The following is a 26,031-nucleotide window of genomic DNA, read 5'->3' as shown; positions in this document are numbered from 1 at the left end:
CGCTCAATATAGAAGCTAATCTCAGTTACCTGCTATTATCCTGAAAAGCAGACACTGTTCTCACTGTCAGACTCCACTAGTGTCCCTTGGGGGTCAGTAACCAATCCAACCTTGCATTACTCATTCTCTCCCTCCCTGCTAACCAATCATCCGGCCTGTCTCGGCTCATTAGGATGTCGCCATAGCTGCCCGTTGCTTTCAGATATAGCTGTACATGAGAGGTCACTATTTGATGAAGAGGCCTCGCTATCGAAAAATTATTAATTTCCATTGGTCGCTAAAGCTGTGTTACAAAGTGCTTCATAGGTCGCAATTAGCATATAAATGCCACGTTAGCTAAGATGCTATATTTGTTCTAAATCTATATATTTTATGCTCAGTGTAGGGTAACGCTACGCTCTGTAACTCTGCAGCCTAATAACAGGAATGACAGACTCAATGTAACCTTTACAGAGGCTTACAGTATTAGGCACAGCTGTTTGCCAACAACACAACACAGGCTCTTAGTCCCACCATTGTTGTGGAGCTGTGTTTAATTGCTGATGCTTCTTTACATTTGAAGAATTTCACCGTCATGTTGTTCTCGTCCCTCGCCGCTCTTTGAGTTAGCTAGCAAAGCATGCGCGCTGACACAGCTGTGTTTACCTTCTAAGTAACGGATTACTTTAATTGCAAAAGTTACTCGTCACAACAAAAAAGTAACCTGACTACACTAACGGATTACATTGTAACGCATTACCCCCAACACTGGTTATGCTAAATGATTGCTTGTACCGTTAGCTAGTGCTATAATTAACCAACCGTGGTTGAGTCTCAATGCTGGAGCCAAATAGCTGCTATGTGGCCAAACTTAGGATCCATTAGCGAAATTTTTATTGCATAATGTGCTTTGTTTTAGGTGCAAAATCCCTAAATAACATAGTTTGAATTGTGGATTTTGGTTCCTGTGGATTTGAAAATATCTGTATTGTGTTGACTGCTGGGAAGCCAGTGAGGGATCATATCCTTGTTGCAGGACAGGAGATCCTTTCTTGTTGCTCTTTGCACCTGAACGGATGAATTTGTATGCTATAGGAGGGAGTATTTCTTACAACTGATTCCCTGCACATTTTACTCTCTCTTTGTGATACCTCTGGCCCTCAAGCGGAGGTTGACAATCGAAAAATTGACAAAAAAAAAAAAGAAGCATCGATTTCATAAGAAAAAGAAAAGAAGAAGCAACCGGAATAAAATCGGTGCCTGCCAACTGCTGCAAACAGTGCTTCCATTGTACGAGTCAGTGTTGAACCTTGTAAGCAGATCTGTTTCCCCTACTTTTAAATGTAGTGTTCTAATTAGGCATGTCAGTGGTGGTCGGTAAAATGTGTTAGTGTGGCATTTAACAGCTGTTGTATGTGTGTTTGTAAGTTTTTCCGTGTGTGTAGAAGCGAGCTCTGGCTGCCGTTTGAGTGACTCAGATGAATATTGCATGGCCACAGAGATGGAGATGTTGCAACAAGGCAAAAAGCTGTGTTTTATTCATGCACATACACACATACGCTACGTTTCATTATCTGGCGGTTATGCTGTGTGCGAAGATGTGAGCGGCTGCCAAATTCATTGAAAAGGCTGTCAGCCAAAAGAAGTTGTTTCTCATCTTTCTTCTGCAGGGCTATTATCTGTTGATGTCATATGTATTGTTGACCTTTAACCCTTAAGTTTTTCTTGATTTGTGTTGAGATGACCCCACAATGAAGACTAACACTTTCCCGGAGAATTACGCAAAAATATTCAAAGAACTCAAAGAGCTCGCCTTGGCCCCATCCTTCATCCTGACTTTGCAGTTGAATTAATTTCCCTCATCAAGTGCATAATACTGCGGTAATCAGGCTGATTTTTAGTGACTTTTGAGAAGGTCAACTGATGCATGATGAGGAACATTGTCAGGGTCTGCCATGCTCTTCAGCAAGGCACTCTAAGTGTTTCTCACTCAGGCAGGAAGCCAAGGACTATCAGCTCAAGCAGCCAAATTACTCTTCTTCTATTCGTTGTATGATGTGATGGTGTGTTTGAATGTGATGCATTCGAATTATTCCAACAAAAATCCAATACAACTCCGGATACCTACTGTATGTGGAATTGATTAGGTTTAAAGGTGTGGTTGCTTATTGGCGCCAACGTCATATTCCCCGGTATGATAGATTCGCAAGCCGTAAAGACCAGCTGCAATCAGGGGAGACATGTAATCAGTTTGCAGTTGAGCTGACATTTTAATCACGTTCGACTGTATGTCCAAATTTTCATGAGCTTGACATTTCAAAATGCAAATAACACGCTCTGTGCACAGGAAAAGAGAGGAATGCATTACCGCCCCTTGAGTGTTTTCCAAGATGCGAAAATGGCTCGAAAAAGGCAGCAAGGAATGGAAATGGAAGATGTGGATTTCAGGGTGGCAATCAGTGTTTTGAAAGTTTTAGGCTTTTCTTAGTCCCCTGAATCAAATGGTACCCTTTGCTTTTTAAAACTCTATAACCAGACAAGAAGTTCCACATTGGACGATTCAGCCAAATGGATTGCGCCCATATTCGGCAAGATTGTGGATATGGTCGCTAGAAATACAAACGTTGATCTGCGACAGGTTGAAACTCAAGTCTGATTTCAATCCACCAACCTTAATCTACGCCTTCCTACATACAGGCATGAAACACTGGTATTGGTGGATATTATTCTATACATAATATTTGGCTGCTTAATCCATAGTTTAACCGGAAACAGATCGCTTTCCAGCTTTGAATCCAGTCTAGACATGCTCTATATATAATGTGTCATCTGATAACTTTGTTGGATTTGCCGCGACATGATTAAGAACTGCTTGATTGATTTAGTTGTTTCACTGGCTTGAACATCATTTGACTGCGTCAGGACAAAAAGTATGTATTCAATTTGTTCAGCAATTTGTATTTCAGAGCTAAAAAGTGTCATGAGATTGAATTGTCCTTGAACGCCGGAGACATCGGATCCGAGCCTCGCCCTGCATATTAAATATACTCCTCTCTTTTTTTTCTCCCCACGTAGTCAATCAGAGAAGTGACCGGCTATGTGTTGGTGGCTCTCAACCAGTTCGACTACCTGCCGTTGGAGAACCTACGGATCATTCGAGGCACCAAGCTGTACGAGGGTCGCTACTCATTGGCCATCTTTCTCAACTATAGGCGGGATGGGTACTACGGCCTGAGGCAGCTGGGACTTCGCAACCTCACAGGTCAGAATGATAACATGTCGGTGTACATCCGTTGTGCTCCCACAAGGTAAATTAGGTACAATTTTCACCATGGATGTTATAACCTTTATGGTAAATCTTTGCAGAACTTCTAGGAACTCCCTGAGTAGATCCTTTATGGAATCGTGTTAGGGACACATTTTTCAGCGCCCTGCCAGATGCATTGCCATTTCTGCACCATAAATGCTTGTGTTTGTCTTGTTTTTACACCCACATATACAGTTTTAATAGGGCCTTTTTAATTAAGTCACAAAATTGGAACTCACTTTCTGAAGCTATGTACCCACCGCCCTTGCAAATTAATCTTCTGGTTTGCTGTATAGAGGGATCAAATGTCTGTGAAAAGTCCTATTTTCCCGTTAATTACATTTTTTGTTTACACACAAAAACAGGCGTCTTTTATGGACTAAGTTTTTAAGCTGTTGTGTTATGTTTTATGCAACAGCCATTCGTTTTTCCTTTTTTGAAAGAGCATAAAGTGGGTTGCATTTGTAAAGGGTAGCTTTTGTCTCTGTTAACTCTATCTTGGTATCAGATCTTTGAGTCATGACCTCGGCATCAGTTAATCTTTGCCATTTTATCCAATGGTGGAGTGACCTTCCAATTCCAGCCAGAAAAATCTGATTTAAAATCTAAACTACCTGCTTTGCTAACTTCCTGTTGAATCATATCTCCTCTCACTGCTCCCTAAATAGCATCTTTAGCTGTATAAATCATACCTCTAATTCTCACAGATGCAATGGCAGACAGCCTGCTAAAAGGTTCACTTTTTCTGCACGTCAGGAGTCAGGTGTTGCCTTTTTCCTTTCCATCTTGGCGACGGCATTACCATCGCTTGCGGAGAGAAATGCAAGCCGTCGCAAGAGAAGCGCTGGCTGAGGGACAGCTGTCACATACAATCTGAAGGGAAGCTGTTGAGTTCAGTTTGAGGGTCACTCTTTCACTTTTGCAGCCTTTTTTTTTTCTCTATATGATGCTGTTCTGTCTAGAGTGACAGGGGCGATAGAAAAACAGACAGAATCTGTGATATGTGATGAAGGTCAACAAGGAAACTCCAAGAAAAGATGATGTCGTCGAAGGCCATATGAGGCGGTGCCAACTCTAAAGGGGAAGGGTTGAACTTAGTTTGGATTTAGTTCCATATTATATTCCTCCACCTTGCATGTTTAGAGACCACACAGACATCTTGGTGTCATTTATGTAAAGCACAGTAGATTGGACTTAGATTGGTCTCTGTGTCATGTCACCTTGCCAATGTAGAATCTTACCACATGGGACAAGTTCGTTCACTCCTTGCAGACCATGAACGAGACAATCTGACGCTTTTTGAACTCTCTACGAGGCGTTCTCATTGTCTTCTATCTCGTCAGATTTTGGAGACTATTTCCTGGATTTCTTCGTGGCACAAAAACAGGCCAAGGAGTTCTGTTCTTCCAGCAGGAATGGAGCTTAATATTTTACAGCATCTCGCGATGGCCAATGGGAATAATCATGTCCAACACATATCTCCTCTAAAGTACAGCCAAAAAAACAAAGACAAATGTCTTTGAAGCTGCCAAGTCTCTCGAGAAGGTGTTTAAACCAAGGTATCGGAAGTAATTTTTTTATTAGGCCGATAATGATTTTAAAAACTGCCACATGTACCACTGTTAAGATTGATTTCATGGCGTGAATTTGAAGAAGAGTGCCAAAGCTTGAAACAAGGAAATGGTACCCAACTGGGCTGAATCCCACCACGGACCGACCACTTGGTACGTGAAAGTAAACTGCCAAGCCACCAGGACGCCTCTGTTTCATCCCGCTTTGTTTTATTTTGCCTCAGGCTTCTTCTCTGGCATCGATTTGCCCACTTTTACACTGCTCTCCTGTGGGCATTGCAATTTATCCTACATCTATCCTGCGTTCCTACTGCAGGCAATTCTGTGTTGAATGTTTCACAGAGGAAGCAAATTAATATTAGTGTAGAACAGTCTTACAGTCTTGACGCCAACCTTTCTAACATTTTGCGATGGGGCACAAATACAGGAACTGTTCAGCAAGCACAATAAAACCTTGGGCATCCATAGATTAAAGAGTAAAGCCGTAAGCGAGGAAGAAGTTGGACAGCACGTATTCATCTTGGGCTCTTATGCCATTGACTTTGCCGTAGTGTTTTTGTGATTGATGGTGAGGGTTCAAATAGTGATCCATATTAAAGCACATGACAGATTTAGTGTAATAAGCAGCGTTTTATGGAGTCTGAACACGGTGATAAAGGACTCCTGGGAGTTTTAAGGGCATGCTGACACCCTAAGCCGGTAAAGCAGTAGGAGGCCTTCCATTTGGACGACCCCTGCGAATAAAGGGGAGGTCTAAGTGGACCTTTATCTCTGTCTGACGCATGATAGGTAACTGTTTTCTGTTTTTCCGTGTCTTTCTTTCCACCATGGTTGACTCATGACTTGTGCATTACAGCTACTCTTCAAACTGCATCAAAGAATCCTTTGTTTTCTGCAAACCAGAGACTTAAAATTTTGGTTCGAAATGATCATCGTCAAAGTTTGTGCAGAATTCTTGGTGGTCTTCTAATTGAGGGCTTTCTTTCATTTTCAGCTCAGGTTTCACACCTTTACTTCAGGATATTCTGGTTCCTTTGTGGGGACAGTGTTGCTTGATCAGTGTCCTTCATAAACTTGTAGGAATGAGGCAATGATTCGGTTATCGGACCAATGTTTCCGTGCTTTATAGAATGGCCTACAGGCGGAAGATTCTATGGAAAGACGGGATGTTTTTCTTAACGCAACTGGAAGGCACGGTGGAATAAATAAGATCTATACGTATCTTCAAAAGAATCCTTTCTGGTTGCAGTAAGGTAGTCCTTGCATTATTTATGCCCACAATGCATAATCTACATCTTCAAACTCCTCTTATTTCGAGAAACTTTTTGAGACAGTGTTGATCCTCAGAGGCAGAATTTACCTCAGCTTTACCGCTGTGATTCCGGCTCTCCACTGGCCCCCCTGCCTGCCTGCCTGTCTGACTGGCACTCCACACATCTCCTGTTTCAGCACACACTCAGGGTGGATGCCTCAAATCACTAGCCTTTCGTCCATACCATCTGATCCCAGCGCACCCCAACACTGCAATTAAGCCCGATCCAACCATGCATATGTATCAGAGCTGTTCCCCTTGATTCCCTCCACTCCTCAGCCTGGCACAAAAAGGAACTTACCGTGAATTCGCTCTATTAAATAAGCTCCCAATTAAGCCAGCAGATGATTCTCCCTTCCTAACGATGAAGCTACCGTGCACATTTGCTTAAATTCATGTATGATGAAATGTACTTATTTGTAATTCATTTCGCAGCCTACCACCATATCCTGAGGGGAAGTTCGTACGTGCCTCTGTGCGAATGGCTTCAGCGTTTCCCACTGCACACAATACATTAAACAACAGCTTCACTGTAACTTTATCCCACTGTGGATTCGCCGCACAGTGGGAGCTCACAGAAAGCGTGGAATTCAATTTGGCTGCGGAGTCGGTATGCATACAGCTGTGCGGTCTTTATAGTAGCGGGGTTATAGTAATCTGTGTTAAAGGAACCCCTCTGATATCGACTTGTTCAGCTTCACCCTGTGATGCCCCTGCAGCTCGTGTAAGCCTTAATAACCTATACACATCACATGCATCAACAGCCACATGAGCTGTGTGCATACACATAACATGCCTCGCCAGTCGCTGCAGTGTTAATTACCCCCTGCTGCGCGGCAATGATGTGTAATACCCACCATTCGACTCTCCGAGCTGATGAGCTGATGTATGTAAGGCTTTCAGATCCAGATTCCCCTCGCATTCTTTGCTTAAGTTTTGCTTTGTTTTCTGAGCCTTTTTTGACATCATTTTTTCTGCCGTGTGAAATTACCCATTTGGGTTGGCGCCAAATGGCTCAGTGTGCCCCAAAGAGAGCTCCGACTCGCACTTCCCATCTGGCAGCAATGCCCCCCCCTATGCTCGTGTGCAGAAAGCTAAGCACCAATTCTGCAATCCCCTGTCTTTCTTCTAAAATCTCTTTGCCTTTCTCACCTGTTTTGCTTACTCAAGGCTCGCTGGGACTGTCGTGACACTACCGTGGCTTCCTAACCTGGCAAAAACCCAAACCTCCCCTAATTTAAAGCTTATAACGCACTGCTGCTGTCACGCTAATTGCAGCATTTTTGTGAGTATTTTTGAACGCATTTAGCAAATTACCAACAGCAGTTGCTGCTGCTGCGACGAATTGATTAATAGACTTCATTATAATTAACCCCATGTGCATCTTCATTTTTAGAGCATGACTATTGATTTAGCAGTTCGCAAGCAGTTTCACTCCGCTCAGCTAGATCAGCAAAACAAATGGGGATTTTTCTTTGCAGAGGGATGATGGGAGGGAATCAAAAGAAATGTGAGCAGCTTACACTGCTATCTCCAACAGTGTCACTGCATACAGTCATGTAGATAGGCATAGATTCAACATGGTTCGATTTAGCTGCACCAATTTTCTTAAGCAAATGTTGAATTTTCTGAGAAACGGAAATGTAAAAAGTCCTCTGCCTACTGAGAATAACCAACTTTTTTTCTTAAGTGTTCAATTCAGAAGTGTCATAAAGGCTGGATTTGATCCATACAGTAAATCCCCTCAGTGGGAGTGAGTATAAAGATCCAGCACATCAAAGATGTTATACTCTATTTGATAAAAAGGGCACACACCTTAAAGGAGAATCCTACAGCACTGCAGCTCGCATGAACGCCAGACAGGCTGATGTTGCCTTTTTACGCATCCATCTCAAACTTCAACTTTTCCCCCCTCGTGTTCAACTCTCAAATGAAAAAGAAACAGAGGGGAAAAGGAACCATCGTGATTGTGTTTTGAATTTGTATGGGGGGAAAAAAATGACTTCCAACGCCGCTTTATTTAACATAAGGCTCGTGGTGTGATCTCCAAAAAGTGGTGTAATTACAGAAAGATCAAATACAGCAAAAGCGGCTAATGCTAATACCCACTCTGACTCCGGACTGTTATGAGGAAGAGGGAGAGTGGAGGGATGGGGCCCATTAATAATGAATCCAGTGTCATCATTAAGGCGGCAAATGATTAAAACATATCTCCCAGCTTCAAACGCTGCTTTGCTAGCACAGAAAATGCTGCAGTCGTGGATGTGCAAAGCGAGAGAGCCCTTCAGTCTGCTTGTGAAATAAAGTTTTGCTTTTTTTCTTTCATCTTTAACCCGTTTTTTTCTCGGAGTGTTGAAACACCACAGCATCCGCATTACTTTCTGAAAACAAAAAAACACTCCAGAGTTATGAAATGAAACGCAACTCACTGATCTGCAGAGACATTTGAGAAATATGAACTTTTATAGCATAGACGCTAAAGGGCATCAAACATACGGATAACAGTGTGAATGTGAAGTCACTGTCAGCATTCGAAACGGCTACAGGGTTTCCCTTGCAACCGAGCAGGGGCTCTGCTCGTACACATGCTTACCACTCTCTGCTAAACTTAACCTTAACTTCCTCAACATGCACTCTTCACATGTTCGTAATTTATTACAGCCAAGTGTCTCTGTTTAAAATCCACAACATACCTGAAAAAGCGGGAGAAATAATCACGAGTCGAATGAGGAAGTACCGTACGTAACCTTAGGATTGTGCGTGGAGACAGAAGCAATCGATCTCAGGCTTTCAGATTGAGACCACTTTGCGGATCACAGATCAACTCCACTGCTGTTTCAATTCTACATTAAAGAATGAGTTAGTTCATGTAAAACAAATGACTTTCTAGCATTTTTATCAGTATTTAATGATTTCTTTAACCTTGTTACAGATTTTAACATAATTACAGACTGTGGATTTACTGCTTTTTCAGTCGTGACAGGCTATGAGAGAATTATCTTTGCCACTTTGAGAATACAAAGCCCAGTAAAACCCCACCAATTGTTGCTCCGTGTCTCAGCACAGCAAAGCCCATGTAGTGGTGACATTCATTGACATGCAGACACACAATGGGACGCCATGTCTGACACCACCGTTCATTTTCATCCCTTTATTTCCAATTTCCCTTTCTTTTCACACTCTTACGCCCAGAAGTCATTGTAATGCCATGCCTGTGCTCAGTTTTATCTGTGTTGTGCTGTCAGCACTATGCGGACGTTGTGTTGTTTTTTTTTGTTTAAACCCTCTGACAACAAGACCCAAGGGGCTTGGGGTTTGTCTCCATTAGTGGCTGTGGCACGTCTGCAAGGAGGGCAAAATGATCTCTAATGGAATGGTAATAGTCCCCTAGGGCAGTGTGTCTGCTGCCCTGTGCTCTATGCTTTGATGTAAGGGTTCACTTCCACTGGCTGACACTCCGTGTTCTGCAGGTCAGAGTAAGCTGACCCTAGCTAACTAAGCTAGAACAGAACCCCCAGTGCAATATAATGGCTGCTACTCCACACTACTGTGTAACATAACATGTAAGAAAGCTGCTTCTGAACCTTAATGACCAACTCCCAAAGCCAGTGCTGAATGTCCAGAACTGGAGTTAGCATATGTGACATGCTAAATGAAATGCAGTTGCAGCATGTTTTACTAGCGAGTGATAGCATTGATGGCTAACAGGAAGTACACCACCTTAATTGCAATGGATATCTGGAAAGTGTCTTTCATTGCTGTAGACTCAATATACGGTTCAGATTGAAGGCCAGGATGTTGGGACGTGAAAGCTGTAGCAAAAGAAGTTGACGCTCGATCTTAACAGCTCGTTTCAGGGCAACCTAACTGGCGTTAAAGCTAGGAGGTTGGTAACGTTGGAGAAACCAGCAAAAGTAAGATGGATTTTGAGAGTTTCTGACGGTTAAAATGCCAAAGCTACCTGCCCAACAGATGAAGCATCCAATCATTTCAGTCCATCCTGATAAACAAAGTTTTAGGCTTATTAGAGGCCTGAACAGCAAGCCACTTAAAGCCCATACAATGTTGCCAGTAGCCACAGTTGCGCTGGTAAAGTTGGCGTCAGACACACTTTACCCTTATTGCGGTCGAGACAACAGAAGCTCAAACTTCAATGTCCATTACGAGTGCTATGACTCCTGCTGGAAATGAGGCTGAATGACTCAGCGTTTTGATTCAGTAGTCCTTGGAAATCATGACGAATGTTATCAAACTCAATTGCCATTCATTATTTGGGAGATTAGAATTACTTGTGACCAAACTACCGCGTCCCAAGCTATACGCACCAACAGTCTTTGAAACAAACGTTGACCACATGTGGTTATAAAAACCATTTTAAACCACACAAGGATTTTCAGGCTGACATTTTAACAATTGGAAGATTTGTCTGACAAAAGTAGCTTCCTGTATGACTCACCGTGAGGCACGCGCTACAATCCCAACACATTTGTATGCTCTGACGTCTTTAAGCTGCTTGACATTGGCACGTTTTAATTACATTTTTGGGTCCATTATGTTTTTTTGAGTGCCCCTCTTAAAGTCTTAGTCGTGTAACTTCCACTCCCAAATGCAAATCCATTAGAGTCTCCAGCACAGCGAATCATTATCACCAATAAATGGGTCCATCCAGAGCATCAGTGGATAAAGACACATAAGCCAAAGGTAGAGTCCGGGAGTCGCGCCGGACTGGCTCAGAAAACCTCACTCTAAATATACTGTGGAACCAGATGGAGGCAATTTGCTGGTCACAGTTGATTTGCTAGTGTGTGTGTCCATGTCAGTGTGGCTTAAATTACCCGACTGGAGAGATGAGTGCAGGAGCTCTGTGCCAGGAAATGACAAATTGCCCATTTAGCCCATTGTAGGTGTCAATTTTAATGCAGGGGGCTCGCTCTGTTTCTGACTATTCTTAAATATTCTGCTCAATGAAAATATGTAATAAGGCCGACTTGGATTACAGAATGCTAGTCAGACAGGCAGTGTATGTGCTTGTGCACTGCAGGTGTTGGAGCACACACTTTAAAGCTCTGAAGGAAGCTTATTTTGGCTTCCTGACTCAAGAGTGGACATTTAATAATAGGCTACATTTCAAGTTATGATCGAAGCAGCTCAGCAGTTTTACTGTCTTGATGGCTCCCCTATGGTCCATTCATAGTGCCCTCTAAATTTTAGTTTGATGTTCTCGGCTTGGGCAATTGTACCAAAACACTATTTCCAGCACAATAACAGAGCAGCAAGCGGACTGACTGTCAGGGTAACTCCACTGTAAAACAACCCATCACTGCAGTGCAGGAAAAACAACACGGGGCAGCAATTCTGCGGTTGTTTGTTTCTTTGAGGCTCAACCTGGCAATTTATTTGATGAGTGAGTTTCTTGACCTCTGGGTCACTGAGACCTATTAAAGCTCAGTGAAACTTCAAAAACACATGACTGGTAAAGAAAGTACTTTTTTGCAGATTTGCGGGGGGGTTTTTTTGAGCTTGTGATTTTAATTGATTTCAAGTTCCCAAACATAACATTGCAGTGATGGGCCTCATCTAGCAGAGCCATCGTTTGGTTTGTTCTCTCTGGGCCACTTTAGAAACATGGCAGGACAACATGGCAGACTTTGAGAAAGTGGTTCATGGATGTATTATTAAGACCTGGATTCCAGGCCCAAACACGACACCTATTGAGCCCAATAATAATGGTAGTCTTCCCTCAAGAAACTTTCACAAATACAAAACTTCCATTAATGAAACATTCGATTCCTCTCCTGTCCCATCAAGAGTTTTATGGGTGTCTCTTCTATGATGGTGGTCTATCGTTTTTGGGCCACAGGGCATATATTTTGCTGCAATACCTCGAGTGGCCACCGGGCAAAATTAGAAGAAAGGCCTTGCTGTAACGCCTTACCCGGGTGTTGATAATACATCCAAGAAGAAGACCCACTTTGTTCTTTTCCCCAATATAGCGAACTAAAGCCACGCCCTACTGTGCTATGATTGGCTAAGAAGGCCAACGGTGAAACATAGAACTTCTACCCATTGGTTTTCCATTGTAAAAAAAATATAAAGACTTTATATTTGAACCCAAACCAAGATCTTGTCCAAAACATAACCAAATTTGTGGTTCGTTTTGAAAAATGGTTGTATTTTGATTGGGTGTAGGAACCAAAACTCCTAACACAGTTAGGTGGGACTAGTCAAAACTGTAGATATAAAGGGCCTATTGTAAGGTTATGTAAACCCAGCACTATCAGGTGACTACACACAAATGAAAGCAGATTTGTTTCTGCCAATGCTTCCCCCAAAATCTTACGCACTGTTCCTTTAATAAAAAGAAACTCTAATTTAGTTTCTTCTTAACAAACTTCTTATAGTTGGTTGTTACAACTACATTCCCTACTAATCCCCCCACCCACACATACACACACTCAGCTGATCACTGACGTCCACTGCTGTCGTTTGTTACCATGATTAGCATTCAGCGGCACTCTCATCTCTTTGGCTGGCTCTTTTGTTTGCCCGTGCTGATTGGAGGGCCTCTGGTTAATTTAGATGCAGGGAAGCGGTGACAGAAGAGGGGCTTATTAGGGCTGTGAGCCCATCCTGCCTTAAGTGCAGAGACTCCAGTTCCATTTTCATTTGCCTCCATTATTGAATTTGCCGGCTTCTCATTCGCCCTGATTGCATTTTGTGTCACCTCTAAAAAAAAAAATAGAAAAAAAATCTGCATCCCCCTTGAGGTATTTTTACACTCGGATGCAAGACGTACATTATGATTGTAAAGTTATGGCACAAGTATAAGTTCAGAGATTCACTCTTTTTCTATCCTTTTATTTGGTTGAGAAAGCCTCTGTTCTTATAAAAGTAATGTATCTATGACATCAAAGTTTAGAGTCTTATTAAGCATCCACAAAAATCTTTTGCTGTTTGGACCATCCAAGACTGTGTGGGTGTGGCCAATCATATTTTAGTTGACACCTCTCCGACTCCACCACCACAAATGGTGCATGTGACAATCAACGTCATGCATAGTATTTGGGTCATAGCAATATTCATTTCAATTGTAGACTGAATTGTAAGTTACAAAATGCTTTGCTAGCATAGTTAATAGTTAGCATACACATGCAACACTCGCTGGGTTGCCCCTGTTTGTTCCCTAAGCTACTAAATGTTAGCTCTGTGCTAAACTATAACAGAACTAAACTTCTTTGCTAACACTCAACATCTGTCGCAGAAAATAGACAGCTGCAGTCGACACTCAACAACGGCAATCGTCAATACTTAGCCCTTGGGCTAATGCTAACGCTGGGTGTAAACTACCAACTAGCTAACGTGTGACTGTTCAAGTGATAGCACAGAATAAATTATATAATTTGTATCCGATTACATAATTTGTATCCATGCTTAATTCAACCCAATATTAATTTCAATTGTTCACTGAATTGTGAGTTACATAATGATTTGCTAGCTATAGCATAGTTAACAGTTAGCATACACATACAACACTTGCTGGGTTGCCCTTGTTTGTTCCCTAAGCTATGAATTCAATGCTAAATGTTTGCTCTGTGCTAAACTATTACAGAACTAAACTTCTTTGCTAACACTCAACATCTGTGGCAGAAAATAGACAGCTGCAGTCGTCAATACTTAGCCCTTATTGGGCTAACACTAACGTCGGGTGTAAACTACCAACTAGCTAGCGTGTGACTGTTCAAGTGATAGCACAGAATAAATTACATAATTTGTATCCGAGCTTTACCATGCTAGCTATATCACAGTTAGCAGTTAGCAGACACATGCTATGCTCACTGGGATGCCCCTATTTGTTCTCAAAACTATTAATTCAATGCTAATTGTTCGCGCTGTAGCGTTAGCTAGTGCTAAACTATTATATACGGAACTGAGCCTCTTTGCTAATGCGCAACAACAACAACCTCATTTGTCAACTAACTGTACTTAATCCTTTGGCTAACGCTAATGCTTGGTGTAAGCTGACAAATAACTAGCGTGTGACTGTTCAAGTGATAATTAATATCCAAACTTTACCACGCTTAATTCAAACCCAATTATAGGAAAGTTTATAGAAGCTTAAATGACAATATTTTTTTAAAAATTCCATAGTTAGAGTGCTATTGTTGGTTTGGGTGTCCAGTGGTTTAAGTCTGAGTTTCTGACTTTGGCGCCTGTGGCTGGAAAGGAAAAAAAAGTGAGGAACCTAACCAAAGTAGAAAGGAAGTGTTTATGTCTGTATGTGTGGTAATAAGATGGGAGAGCGAGCGTGACACACGGGTGGAGCAAGAGTGGGTTGAGGAGAAGAAGAAGAGCGATGGCAGGGATTCATTTAGCATCCATTGAAGCTTTAGAAGTGAAAAAAAAAATAGTGTCATCTCCGCCTCCACCTCCTCCAGCACCTCCACAGCTTCCATAATCTCCTAATGTGAAGCGTTTTTCATAAGGATTCATCGCAAAACAATATCATTCGAGACTGCGAAATTTAATCAGGGGCTTTAAAACACAATTATGGTTATCAGGGAGGACACGGCAGCAGCGCTCTGGATTGTGGGAGGGGAGGGGGGAGATGGAGGGGACCTCCCCCGCACTGTCTGCGCCCTAGCGCTCCTCTCACATTTGTCACCGAGCACAATATCTCTTTGGCTGGCAGAGCTAATAATGGAGAAGTGGGGGGGGGAACGGGACTCTGGAGACCCACCTCCGCCTTGCCGTGAAGATCAGATAAGTTCTCCTCAAGTCAGAGGCCCTGGGAGCCGCTGTGGATTTGCTCGTACGTCGTATCGTTTATAAAACACAGCGCACACGCCTTTGACAGCTTTTTAGGTGTGTGAATAATGCAGCTCTTTATAAAAATGTGCAGGAGGAAGATGTTTCCCCTACTGGAAAGAAATGCTTTATTCCCACTTCGCGCTTTCCATTTTATTTTGGACACTCGCCGCACCAACCAAACCCCTTTTTATTTTTTGCTGATTCTTTCCTTTTCGTGCCTCGAGGCTAACTTGTTGCCGTTTTCTGTCTCCATTACCTCGCCGATCTGCAGCCATTTATCTACCGGTGGCTTGTTTGCAGTCTGGAGACTTTAACAGTTATTCATGGGAGTTGAACAGTCGTTTTCACTTAAGTAGCTACTTTCTCAACAGCCTCTGTTGTTTTTTTTCCCCTCCGTCTTTAGAATAAACATGCTCGGAGGCACTGTACCATCGGAGTGTTTCACAATTACACACTGAGTAAACCTCTGTGGGACGGTCGTGCTTGTTTTAGTCCAGTCCTGTGTTTACCTCAAATTGCAGGGTTTCTTCGCCTGACTGTAAATTGGCTGGAGAGAGAAATCCACAACTAAATTTTAATTACAAACTAGTTACTTTTTGGACGCGCACAACCACACGCACTTTGACCCTCACACACCAACATGCACCTACAGTGTAGTAATTAGCTTCCCATTCATGTAAACTTCTGCTCCTTCCTCAGAGATCCCATAAACTTGCATGTGTCTTCCGTACGAGTCTCTTTGTTCTTTTTCTTTCCCAGTGCAGTTCATTCAAGACAGCATATTGTGGGCATTCCAGCCATAAGATGAAAGAGACTTCTACACTAGCGTGGGGAACTTGCCGCTTTATTGTTTCCCCCGGATCGTCTGATCCCGTTGCAGCGCTCTCCTGTTGCCTCGTATGTGTGTGTGAAGTTCAAAGTACTTTGCGAAAACCCTAGTTCGGAGGCTGGTCGGCTTAGCGCAAGGGAACTTCTGTGTTATTTTTACTCTTTGTTAGTTCATGCCAACCTTTTTTTTTTTACTCATACTGTCTAACTTATCCTACACATAATATCATCTGAGGGAAACTGAAAAAGTAGCAAAAACTTGAACACAATCTCCCCGTTTCTCCAACTTTGCTCTCATGCGAGACATTATTTTCCAGAGGCGAAGATTTGTTGCACTTTCAGTTGGTTTAACGTACACTGGCGTTCCCCGAAGACGTTGCACTCCACGAAAATGAAGGCAATTTGTTTCACTACCCACTTCGGCACCTTCTGTCATGGCAGCTGTCTGCGCTGTGTCAGAGGCCGCTTCTGAGCACCAGGAGCTAATGCATGTAAATGACAGCAAAGGGCTTAAACACACACTGTAAGTTGTCAATTAAAAGCCAGTCTACAATTAATGCCTTCTAATGATCTCCTACAAAGGCCATGTTAAGAAAAAAACGTGTTGTTGCTTGGCTGACATCAGTTAGCTTTAGCATTAGCGTTAGCACCAAATACTCGTTTTTCTTCACTAATTTATTCCATTTGGTTAAAATGAGCTTCTTTTTTGTTTCTGCGCTAAGCTTAAGTCAGAGAAACGCATCATTTCCTGCTGATATTTCACATTAAAAGCCTCAAAAAGCTAAGCTTTAACTTGGCTAACTGGCTTCTTTGGCTACTGGAAGAGTCCTTTCGGAGTAAGAGCCTGTGAAAGGAATGTAAAAATGTTTTATTCACTAATTAATTCCAATCTGTTAAAATTAGGTCATATGCTGTTTCTGCGCCAAGCTAAAGTCAGTGAAACGCATCATTTCCTGCTGATATTTCACATTAAAAGCCTCAAAAAGCTGACATTTTCAGCTTTTAACTTGACGAACTGGCTTTTTTGGGTACTGTAAGCTTCCTGTGAGTATAAACGCCTGTAATAGTAATTTAAAGATGTTTTAGTCACTAATTAATTCCAATCTGTTAAAATTAGCTCATATTCTTTTTCTGCGCTAAGCTAAAGTCAGTGAAACGCATCATTTCCTTCTGATATTTCACACTACAAGCCTCAAAAAGCTAACATTTTCTGCTTATAACTAACCGGCTTCTTTGGGTTCTGGAAGATTCCCTATAGGCCCTACGTCACGATTTGAAGCTCCGTGTTCCGAGTACCGACAAATATCTCTAAAACACTAATATGTCCTGGTTTTGAACAGGCCCTGTCCTGGTTTTGACCAATTGAAATAGTAACGATGCACCGTGCTTTCAACACTGATTTGTCTGTATATTTCAATCAATGTCGTTGCCAAGGCTGTTGCTGTTGTAACCAATAGAAATCATCACTAAGCACCACCAGCCAAAGTTCAATAGTCATTTGTTTGTACATGTGTCAATCAATCGGTGTGCGGCTGTTGCTTCGCTTGCCCATCTTATCAAACTGACAGGACCTGCTGCACAACATCAGGCAGGCAAACTGTCATGCCATTTTTATGTTTTCATATATCTGTTTAAGTTACTTTGGCCTCAATGTATTTCCAGGCCTACCTCAAGACTTCCTTTTCCACGTGCTGCATTGTTTGCAGAAAAAGAACCGGCTTTTCCTGTGACTGACTTTAATTAACGGGTCTCACCTTTGCCGAAATTTCAACACCATGATGCAGATCAGTAAAAAGTCAACATGAAGCTTTGTTAGGTCTGTCCTCAATAGGAGAAGAAAACTACTTGCAAAGTGCTCGTTTGTTGAACGGAGGTCGGATCGATCATCTGATGATGCCTTCAAGGAGGTCGGGAAATCTGAACGCTGATTTTGTGACACAGCGTCATGGGAATTTATCTCAAGTTGAATTTTAGATCTAGTGCGGATTGTTGGCTGAACTTACATACAGACATCTGTTTATAGAGATTAATAAGAAGCACACAGACTGTTTTTCCTGCATATGTCGCAGCCTGCTGATACGTGATTGGTCAATATTACTCGGACTACAAGCGTACTACAAACGGAAACCAGAACACTTGCTATCCCTAAAATCCACGTCCCTTTCTACAGATTCTTCATTTCTAGAATGAATTGTTTTGTGTTTACTGGTGTTAAATAATTACACTTTGCAAACAGGCCTAATGTTTCGGTTGATCTTGGGAGACATGTTTTTTCATTTGCGCATACATGTGGGTTTGCGGATCAAATGTCCATATTTGGAGGTTTAAAAATATGGTCACCCTACCTATAGAGTCAGAGCCTTTGAAGGGAAAGAAAAGATGTTTTATACTGGGGCTAATTACAGGACTGTGTAAGTGTAGTGGACATGTAAGTGCTCCTTTATCATTCATCGGTCTTGTATGACCAACAAGCAACAGCTCCTATGAGTAAAAGCTTCTTCATTAAATGCAGCACAGAGATTGGAGTGTGTGGAATCTCTGAAAGCCCACAAAGAGAAGGTTATGTGAGCCATGAAGAAGCATTTGAAAAGGCTTTTCATGTGAAATACAGGAGCAGGAAATTCTAAGATTTATGGCAGATTCAATAACAAGGGCATCTTACTTAATATGAGCAATGATACAAATATAGCAGGGTAGATAAAGCCCACATCTGTGTTCATGTATGTGTGTACTTGAAAAGGCTTTTAATGTGAAACAAACAAGCGTTGAGTTTAGCGTCTTACAAGCTTGTTTCAAATAACGCCTCTAAATTTGAGGTTAATACAAACATATGTTCGTGTATCTGGGAAAACATGAACTTTTTAATGACTTCTCATTAACGGCACTGCCTTTGATCTTACTTGAATCACTATAGAGAAGGTGCGTTCTGCCTCGTTTTTTTATTTAGAAAAAAAAATTCAAGTTGCTTCCCTTGGGGCGCTCTGCGTTACTCTTCTGTGAAGCTCTGAGTGATTAATTGGCATTTAAGAGGGTAAAGCCTCGGCTTAACTCTCCAGCTCTGCCTACAAATGCAAGGCTTTGTCGACCCGATGCAACAGAGCTTCAAGATGCTTTTTGCTGTCGGACAGGCGGTGTTTATCATAGGGATTTTCCATGTCTGTGCAGCACTTTACACATTCACTTGAGAATTTTAGAGGTACTTGGCTAAACGTTATATTTGTCTGCCATCTTTTTTTATGTTTGCATGCACATTTAAGGGCTTTTCTCTGCTTGGATGTGAAGAAGAAGAAGAAAAAAAATAGAAAAAAGAGCGCACCCGACTGTGGAAAGAAAGAGTGATCATCTCCATTTCTCTGTTCTCCGTGCTCAGCAAGTCGGCCCATCACCGGAGTGAGAAAGTGCAGGGAGGGGACGGGTGGGTCTGAGGGGTGGGTGGCGGACGATAAGGATGGAGCGATGATCCTAATAAAAAAGAGCAGAGCGGTCGGCCCCGGACGCACTCCGCTTGAGTTGTGTGATTCGCGACACGCCCGCCCCCGAGACAAGACAATAACGGCAAACTCATGGACTCATCAGTCGAGGACGGATCACTATTACGGCCTTATTCATCAGCATAATTAGGGAGAGAAAGAGATGTGGGACAAGTGGCTAGCAGCGCTGATGAAAGCTCATCAGTAGGCTCCCTATAGAGCTATGACCGCTGATTGGTGCTGGGGCCATCATTGCCTGGAAACTACTTCAAAATAGGGGCTCTTCGCTCCGCTGAACGACAGTAAAATGAACTTAATTGGCTTGCTAAGGCGGCCCGGCGCAGGGATCATTTTTACTTCCTTAACAATCTGTGCACTGATTGGCCTCTTCTCTGTTCTGAGTGGGTGTGACAGCAATACAAATAAATAATCCCAAGAAACCTATACCACATACCTAATTTTGCTTTTACCTTGAGTTGTCACCTGCCAAAACCACTTTTATTTCTTTTTGTAGCCCTGAGGGAGTCACAAGAACATTGTCTGACTCCATCTTTGCACTCCTTGGTGCTTCTAGCGCCAATGGAGATATTAAAGCCTTTTCTGGTCCTACTGTTGTTCTATGGGCGATATTAAGAGAATTAAAGCAAAATGTTAAATATAAATGTTAAGCAGTGGATGTGAAAAGGTTACTTCCGTATCCCGTTCCGCAGCATTATCGGGTTTCCTCAAGTGTTACGCCGTTAATTCCAGACCAGCGTTTCGCTCTTTAATTAGTTAATTTATCATGTTTAATGGCAGCTTTTTTTCCACAGTTGTTTTATTTGTGTTCCATAAAGTTCTAATTGGAAAAACCATTAGAATCTGCGGAACGGTTTTGGAATCATGTTGCCCTGCAGTGCGCTTGTTGGAATCGGGGAATTATTCGTCGGAATTAAAAGCAGGCAAATTTCCATCCGAATGGTGGTGAATGATTAAAAAGATTTCCTGGAATTGGCTTGAAAATTGGATAGTAAATAGAGTTGGGTGCATTAGGATAAACAGCTGCTTGCTCTTATTAACTGGTTCAGTCCTGTAAAACCCAAAACTTGATGGACCGCGGAGAGGATATATTTAGGTTTCCATCTGTTTTGCAATTTTCCTCTTGTCATTTGAGGTTTAAAGAAGCTTGCTCCCAAAGAAGACTCTATTAAAGTCCACAAAAATGGCCCTTACAGACCGGATCCCTATGGAGTTCAGTCGAGGCCCTTGCTGGGTCGACATTTTGGCAATCCCAATTGCAAATGTAGTGGCCGCACCACTTCCCGTTAAGCAAAGGATGTTTTCCAGGAAAGAGTTGAGTTGCGACTCAAAAAGCTTTTTGCAGACGAATCACCAGAACATTACAGTACATCCGGATTACAGAGCAGTGCCGGTAAAATTATGTAGTCTATTTATAAAAAAAGGTTTGGGAATTATAGCATTTTTATCCTTATTAATTTTGTCTGCCTGAGCAATGACCTCTTCTCTCTAGCTTTGTTCTCTACGTCTCCCACTACCCTCCCCATCTCTCCCTCCCTCCTTCCTCTGATGCAGGACAATAGCTTTTATGACTACCTCGTAATTCACAGCAGTGTGGATGGTGAGGGGATTGGGTGGAGGGGGCGGATGGTCGGCTGTAGATCTCCCATCCTGATGGAAAGATCGAAGAACAGAAAAGGGGGTTGGGAGGGGGTGCCAGAGAGGAGCGGGGAGGAGGGGTAGGCGGTGGCGCAAGACTGTCGCACGATAATGAATGACCACCCGATACCGGCTTGTCATCGCGCTCGAAGAGTTAGTGCCCCAGCCCGGACGGACAGCAGAGGTGGTGATTTGTCTCGCATAGAGTTGGGCGAATCTGGACATGGGCACTTAAAAGAGCATTTGGGACGGGACTGGGCGGGTTGATCAGGAAGACGGCTCTCCATAAAATAGCAAAATGGATGGTATCTGTCAAACCTTGAGGGATCGAAATGTAGGAATTATTACCTCAAAAATGTCCTAGAGAATGTTTGGGTTCTTACTTTGTCATTCCTTAAAGTTTTATTTTTAAAAATGTCAAATGTAGTTTGCTTGCTTCTTCCCTCCTAGGGGGTCACTTATATACTTATGTCACACAGCCGGACTGTAGATGGACAAGAGAGAAATTTAAGCAAATCTTGATCAAAGCATCTTGAAAATGGAACTTACTCAGTTAGCTGGGAGTATGAAAACTGGTCCTTCTTTGGGAAAAACACTTCCCTGTTGGTTTTCTTTTTAGTTTTATACAATATAGTCCAGTTGTCCTTGTTTAAAGCACTTTGCCAAGAACTTTTTGGTGTGGTTTGGAGATGAGGATGGCAATACTGACCAGTTGGTTGGTTGGTCCATCACTTTGGTCTAGACGTTTATATCTCAAAAGCGATTACATGGATTGGTATGGAATTTGGTACATTTTTCCACATTGCCTAGAGGATTCGTCCTCCCAACTTTGGTGTACCTCTGACTTTATCTGTAGCTCCACCCTCAGGTCAAAGTTGTACCGTATCCAGTTGAATTTCTCGCCATCTAAAGGAAGCATTGCCATTAATGTCGAGCAGTTAGGAGTAAATGCCAGGATAACAACTGGATGGATTGCCGTGAAAATTTGTACAAACATTCACGCCCCCCTCAGAAATAATTTAGACTTTTACTGACCTGATATTTGATTGAAGTTTTAGTGGAAACATTTCTCTAAAACTCTGCCAAGGTGATGGTAGATAGACACTGCCAGGCTCGAGTCCAGAGTAGCATGTTTTTCCAGTATTAAGATTAAATCCAAATACCGTCCAGCAAGTGGTGTGTTCTTTCACACAGATGTAGTAGGAGTTAATTGCAGGGCAAGGGAGACCTCTTATCCATCATCAAGTGTTCAGCCATGTTGAAAAGATGGCTGTCCCAAACAAATCCCTGATCTGAACCTTGGCCAGACTTCACTTATTGAAATGAAAATTGCTGGCTTTGTGAGACTGTGGGTGTGTAAAGCTTGTGGTCTTGACGCCTTATTTGTTCCGAGTTGACCGTTTTTTATTCACGGTGTGTGTACAGAGCGTGCCTTAAACTGTTGTTTGTTGGTGAAAGTGCCAAGATGATTTGAGGCACGTCTGTAAAATGTCGGAAACCTTGGAGGTTGCTTGCATCATAGATGGCTGATTATTTCATTACTATGACACCAAAGCATGCTGACAGTGTGGTCCACATTATTTGAATAAGCACAGCCTGTCCCTCCCCCCCCCACCATCCATGAATGTAGAGCAACCCTTGATAAATCGTCCATTGTGACGGGAACATGATTACATGAAGCCGCGGCTGTAGGCCATTCAGCGGGCAGACGGAGCGCCATGTCACCTCTAAGAGGGCTTTGAATAAATGTCCCCGTCTCTACCAAGGCCCACTTCCTTAATCAGGGTGTCGGATGGTAATGATTAGCTTCCTGCGTGTGCTTCTCGGATGCTGAACCATCCGCATAACTCATACACTGTTAATAATCTGCCCGGGGAGATAATACCCTTCTTTACCTTCGGCTAATCCAGCCCCGATCCGAACCACATTGTTACTTTTTTCCTATTAAATTTCATTTATTATGACAAGTACTTTCGCAGAATCCGGCTGCACTTCTTATTCAAGGGGATGGAGATGCAGACTGATTGTATCTAAATCCCTCAACTAGGTTAAATAATACAGTCACTTGGTGTCCCAGAGAAAAAGAGACGCTGATGGGGGCTGTTGTTTCTCTTCTGCCACGGGTCACAGCTAGGGAGGGGGGATTACTGCAGCATCATTTCATTCTGTGTCCAAATCCAAAACCTGGATTAGTAACAGGGAGGGGGATTAGAATTTATTATCATACTCCGCGCGCGGGCATCTGTTAAGGGCACTGGTCCTTGAAAAGAAACATATTTCTGCTATTAAGCAAATGCCGCATGAGAGGCCTGCTTTTGTCTTTGATGCGCCGGCTCTGAATTTGATAGCGGATGCGGAGTAGGTCAAGAGAACTGTGATCTCATATTTTCTCTGAATCACTTCAATGATTTGGGCCTGTTGTGAGCCCAGAGAGAGCCCTTTAATATAATAAAAAAACACTTTTTTTCCCCACCATGCAATTAGAAGCCAATTAGATGCAAGATGTAAATACAGCTTAACCCTCTGTGCTCTTAACCTATGGCAGGATTCCCTGTGGAAGAAACCACACACCAGACTCCATTTATAAAACGCTTAATTTAAGAACACTATCCCTATATGAGGATTTGAGTGTACTATTTCATTTTAATCAAGTATCCGATGGCTTCCAGTGACATTCAAACTCATTATCTAACTCTCAAGTTAAATTAGATTATTCAATACTTGATGCATAATAAGGAAATTATACCAACATACAGTTTAGAGCTCCTCTCAAAAGCGAGGCTGTTTTGTTTATATAGTAAAATCCATTAACTTATTTTTTCTGGAGTACTCCTTTATGAAACATCATTGCCTTTGGACCTGGCATTGAATTACCGTGTGCATTTGTCAATAGCATTTATCTTCATGCTCAGGTGCACTTCAGGGAACACCTTATGCGGCGCGGTACTTTGAGACAAAAAGGATTGGATTCAACCTTGAAGTATTGATTTTCTGCCATCATATACATGTACCATATATCCGTGGCTATGTGCTCATTTCTTCTCTCCCCCTGTCTTTTCCTTTCTTTCCCTCTGTGCAGAGATACTGAATGGGGGGGTTTATGTTGACCAGAACAAATTCCTGTGCCACGCGGACACCATCCATTGGCGTGACATTATCAAGAACCCCCAGGCAGAGCTGCTGGTGGTACCATCCAACAACAGCAACCTCGGATGTGAGTACCGCACGTTGGGTGGAAACCAGTGGGACCAGTAACTTTGGATGAAAATCAAACTTTTTTTCCCCAGCATTTCCTGTGAAATGCGAAGGCAAACCACATGCCAAGTTACTGTAGAAGTCCACACAAACACAAGCACACACACTCCACCAGTAGCAGTCATGCCCTATCCCTTTTTATTCATTCTGTTTGCCTGGCGGTCATTTGGAAGCGAAATCACATAGTGTTAGATCAGCGTGTGAACCTTTCCATTGTAGTGGTATGGTAGCGGCTCTGCAGCGAAGCCCATGGAGCCGCTGTCTGCTGTGCTCTTTTTAAATCTCAGTGAAGCTGACAGCTGGTTTGAAGCTGCCCACTTCCCCCTGCCCCCCCTCCTCTGTGGTCCCCACAGTCCCTCAGCTCCCCATGCTTTGGACATAACAGGCGTCGCTACCCGGCGGACATTCTGTGTCACAAGAACTGGCTGTTCAAGGCAGGCTCTCGCAAACTTTTCTGCAGATCTTTGGATGAGGCTCTTGCTCATTTTAAGAGGGAGACGAGGAAGGCATAGAAGTTTCTAAAGACCCTCCGTATCAAAACACGTCAGGGTGAACAATAGGGACAGCTGAGGCGCCAAACAGCGAGTAAAGAGACTGAAGATGGGGGGGAAATGTTGAAAGTTTTTTTGATGAAAAGGCACGCTGATTGTCATTGCTTCCGGACTCGGCAATCGCAAAGACTTTGTGGGGTTGACTCATCGACATCAGTAGCATGTCAAACATTGTGCGAAGTAAAGTTTTAAGAAGGCTCTTTTAAGTACAATATATGTAAACGGGTGCTGTTTTGTTGATTAAATGCCACTGACGGTGGTGGAGGAGGATGAAAAGCAACAAAGAACAGAGGAGGTGGGCCCAAAAATGACAAGCGAGCGTGTGGGAGTTGAGGTTGCCAAATTGGGGCCCTTTGCCAAGGCGTAGTTAGTATTTAACATTAACAACCCCACAGTGGGAGTGGTTGAAGGGGCCGGGTGACAATCTGCTGCACTGTTCCACTTACTCTGTAATTAACCCATAGTCAATTAAGTCTAGATGATGGGCTGCTGGCAGATGAAGGCCTTGACTGCTCTGTCAGGTCCCACTTTGCCTGTGCGAGTGCTCGACAGAAGGAGTAGAAGCCTGTCTTTCATGCTTATGTTCTCTGCAGGCCACAAGTCGCCACAGTGACTGTAGGTCTGTTGTCGGATGAGCGGAGCAGATTCGACAGACCTGTCACTCTTACTAGTCGTGGGAGTTTTAAGGGCATGCCCTAGTGGACGATTAGGCGTTTAATGCGTGAGGGGGCAGTTTAAGTCTCGAAACTGCATCTAAAGTTTGATGAGGAGTTGTCCCAATGTTTCTGTCTGTTTTCATTAGGCCGGCGTTGTCATCGCTCATGTAACGGACGCTGCTGGGGCAACCAGGAAGACCAGTGTCAAACCCGTGAGTATGCACACACAAAGAGACACTGACACCGAGAGTGATCCTGGAAAGCCTCAGGGCTAAGTAGAGTGTGACTAATAGGGCATTATAGATACTGACTTTAATGAACAGTTTGACATTTTGGAAACTATGCTCATTTATTTTTCTTCCAGAAGTGACATGGGAAGATTGATACCGCTCATGTCTATTTTTTAAGTACAGAGCGGGTACCAGGGGGTAGTTTTTCTAGCTTAGCTTAGCTTAGCAGTGGTTAACAGCTAAAGCGACAAATTTGATATTTCACAGATTAAACAGACAAAATATAATATGTAAATAATTGGTGAGAGTTGGGAGGTATTGTTTTAAACTATGAACATAGCTAAGATGGTTAATTCCGCCTGCTTAAGCCTCTTAAGTTAAGCTATCTGATTCTGCCTGCTTTCATTT

General features: G+C 42.8%; 1 protein-coding gene across 1 annotated transcript in view; it reads left to right on the top strand.

The window, feature by feature from the left end:
- Positions 1-26,031, top strand: part of LOC138603716 (receptor tyrosine-protein kinase erbB-4-like) — a 268,639-nt gene that overhangs the window by 162,117 nt on the left and 80,491 nt on the right. Inside the window, exons 3-5 of the mRNA XM_069675611.1 lie at positions 3,055-3,241; positions 24,011-24,145; positions 25,540-25,605. Of these exons, the coding sequence (XP_069531712.1) occupies positions 3,055-3,241; positions 24,011-24,145; positions 25,540-25,605 (388 nt within the window). The remainder of the gene's footprint in view (positions 1-3,054; positions 3,242-24,010; positions 24,146-25,539; positions 25,606-26,031) is intronic.

The sequence above is a fragment of the Semicossyphus pulcher genome, unplaced genomic scaffold (genome assembly GCF_022749685.1).
Source record: "Semicossyphus pulcher isolate SPU_LCO1_2020_fin unplaced genomic scaffold, fSemPul1.0.p SCAF_24, whole genome shotgun sequence".
NCBI classification, from domain to species: domain Eukaryota; kingdom Metazoa; phylum Chordata; class Actinopteri; order Labriformes; family Labridae; genus Semicossyphus; species Semicossyphus pulcher.
This window is presented reverse-complemented; position numbering and strand designations above follow the sequence as displayed.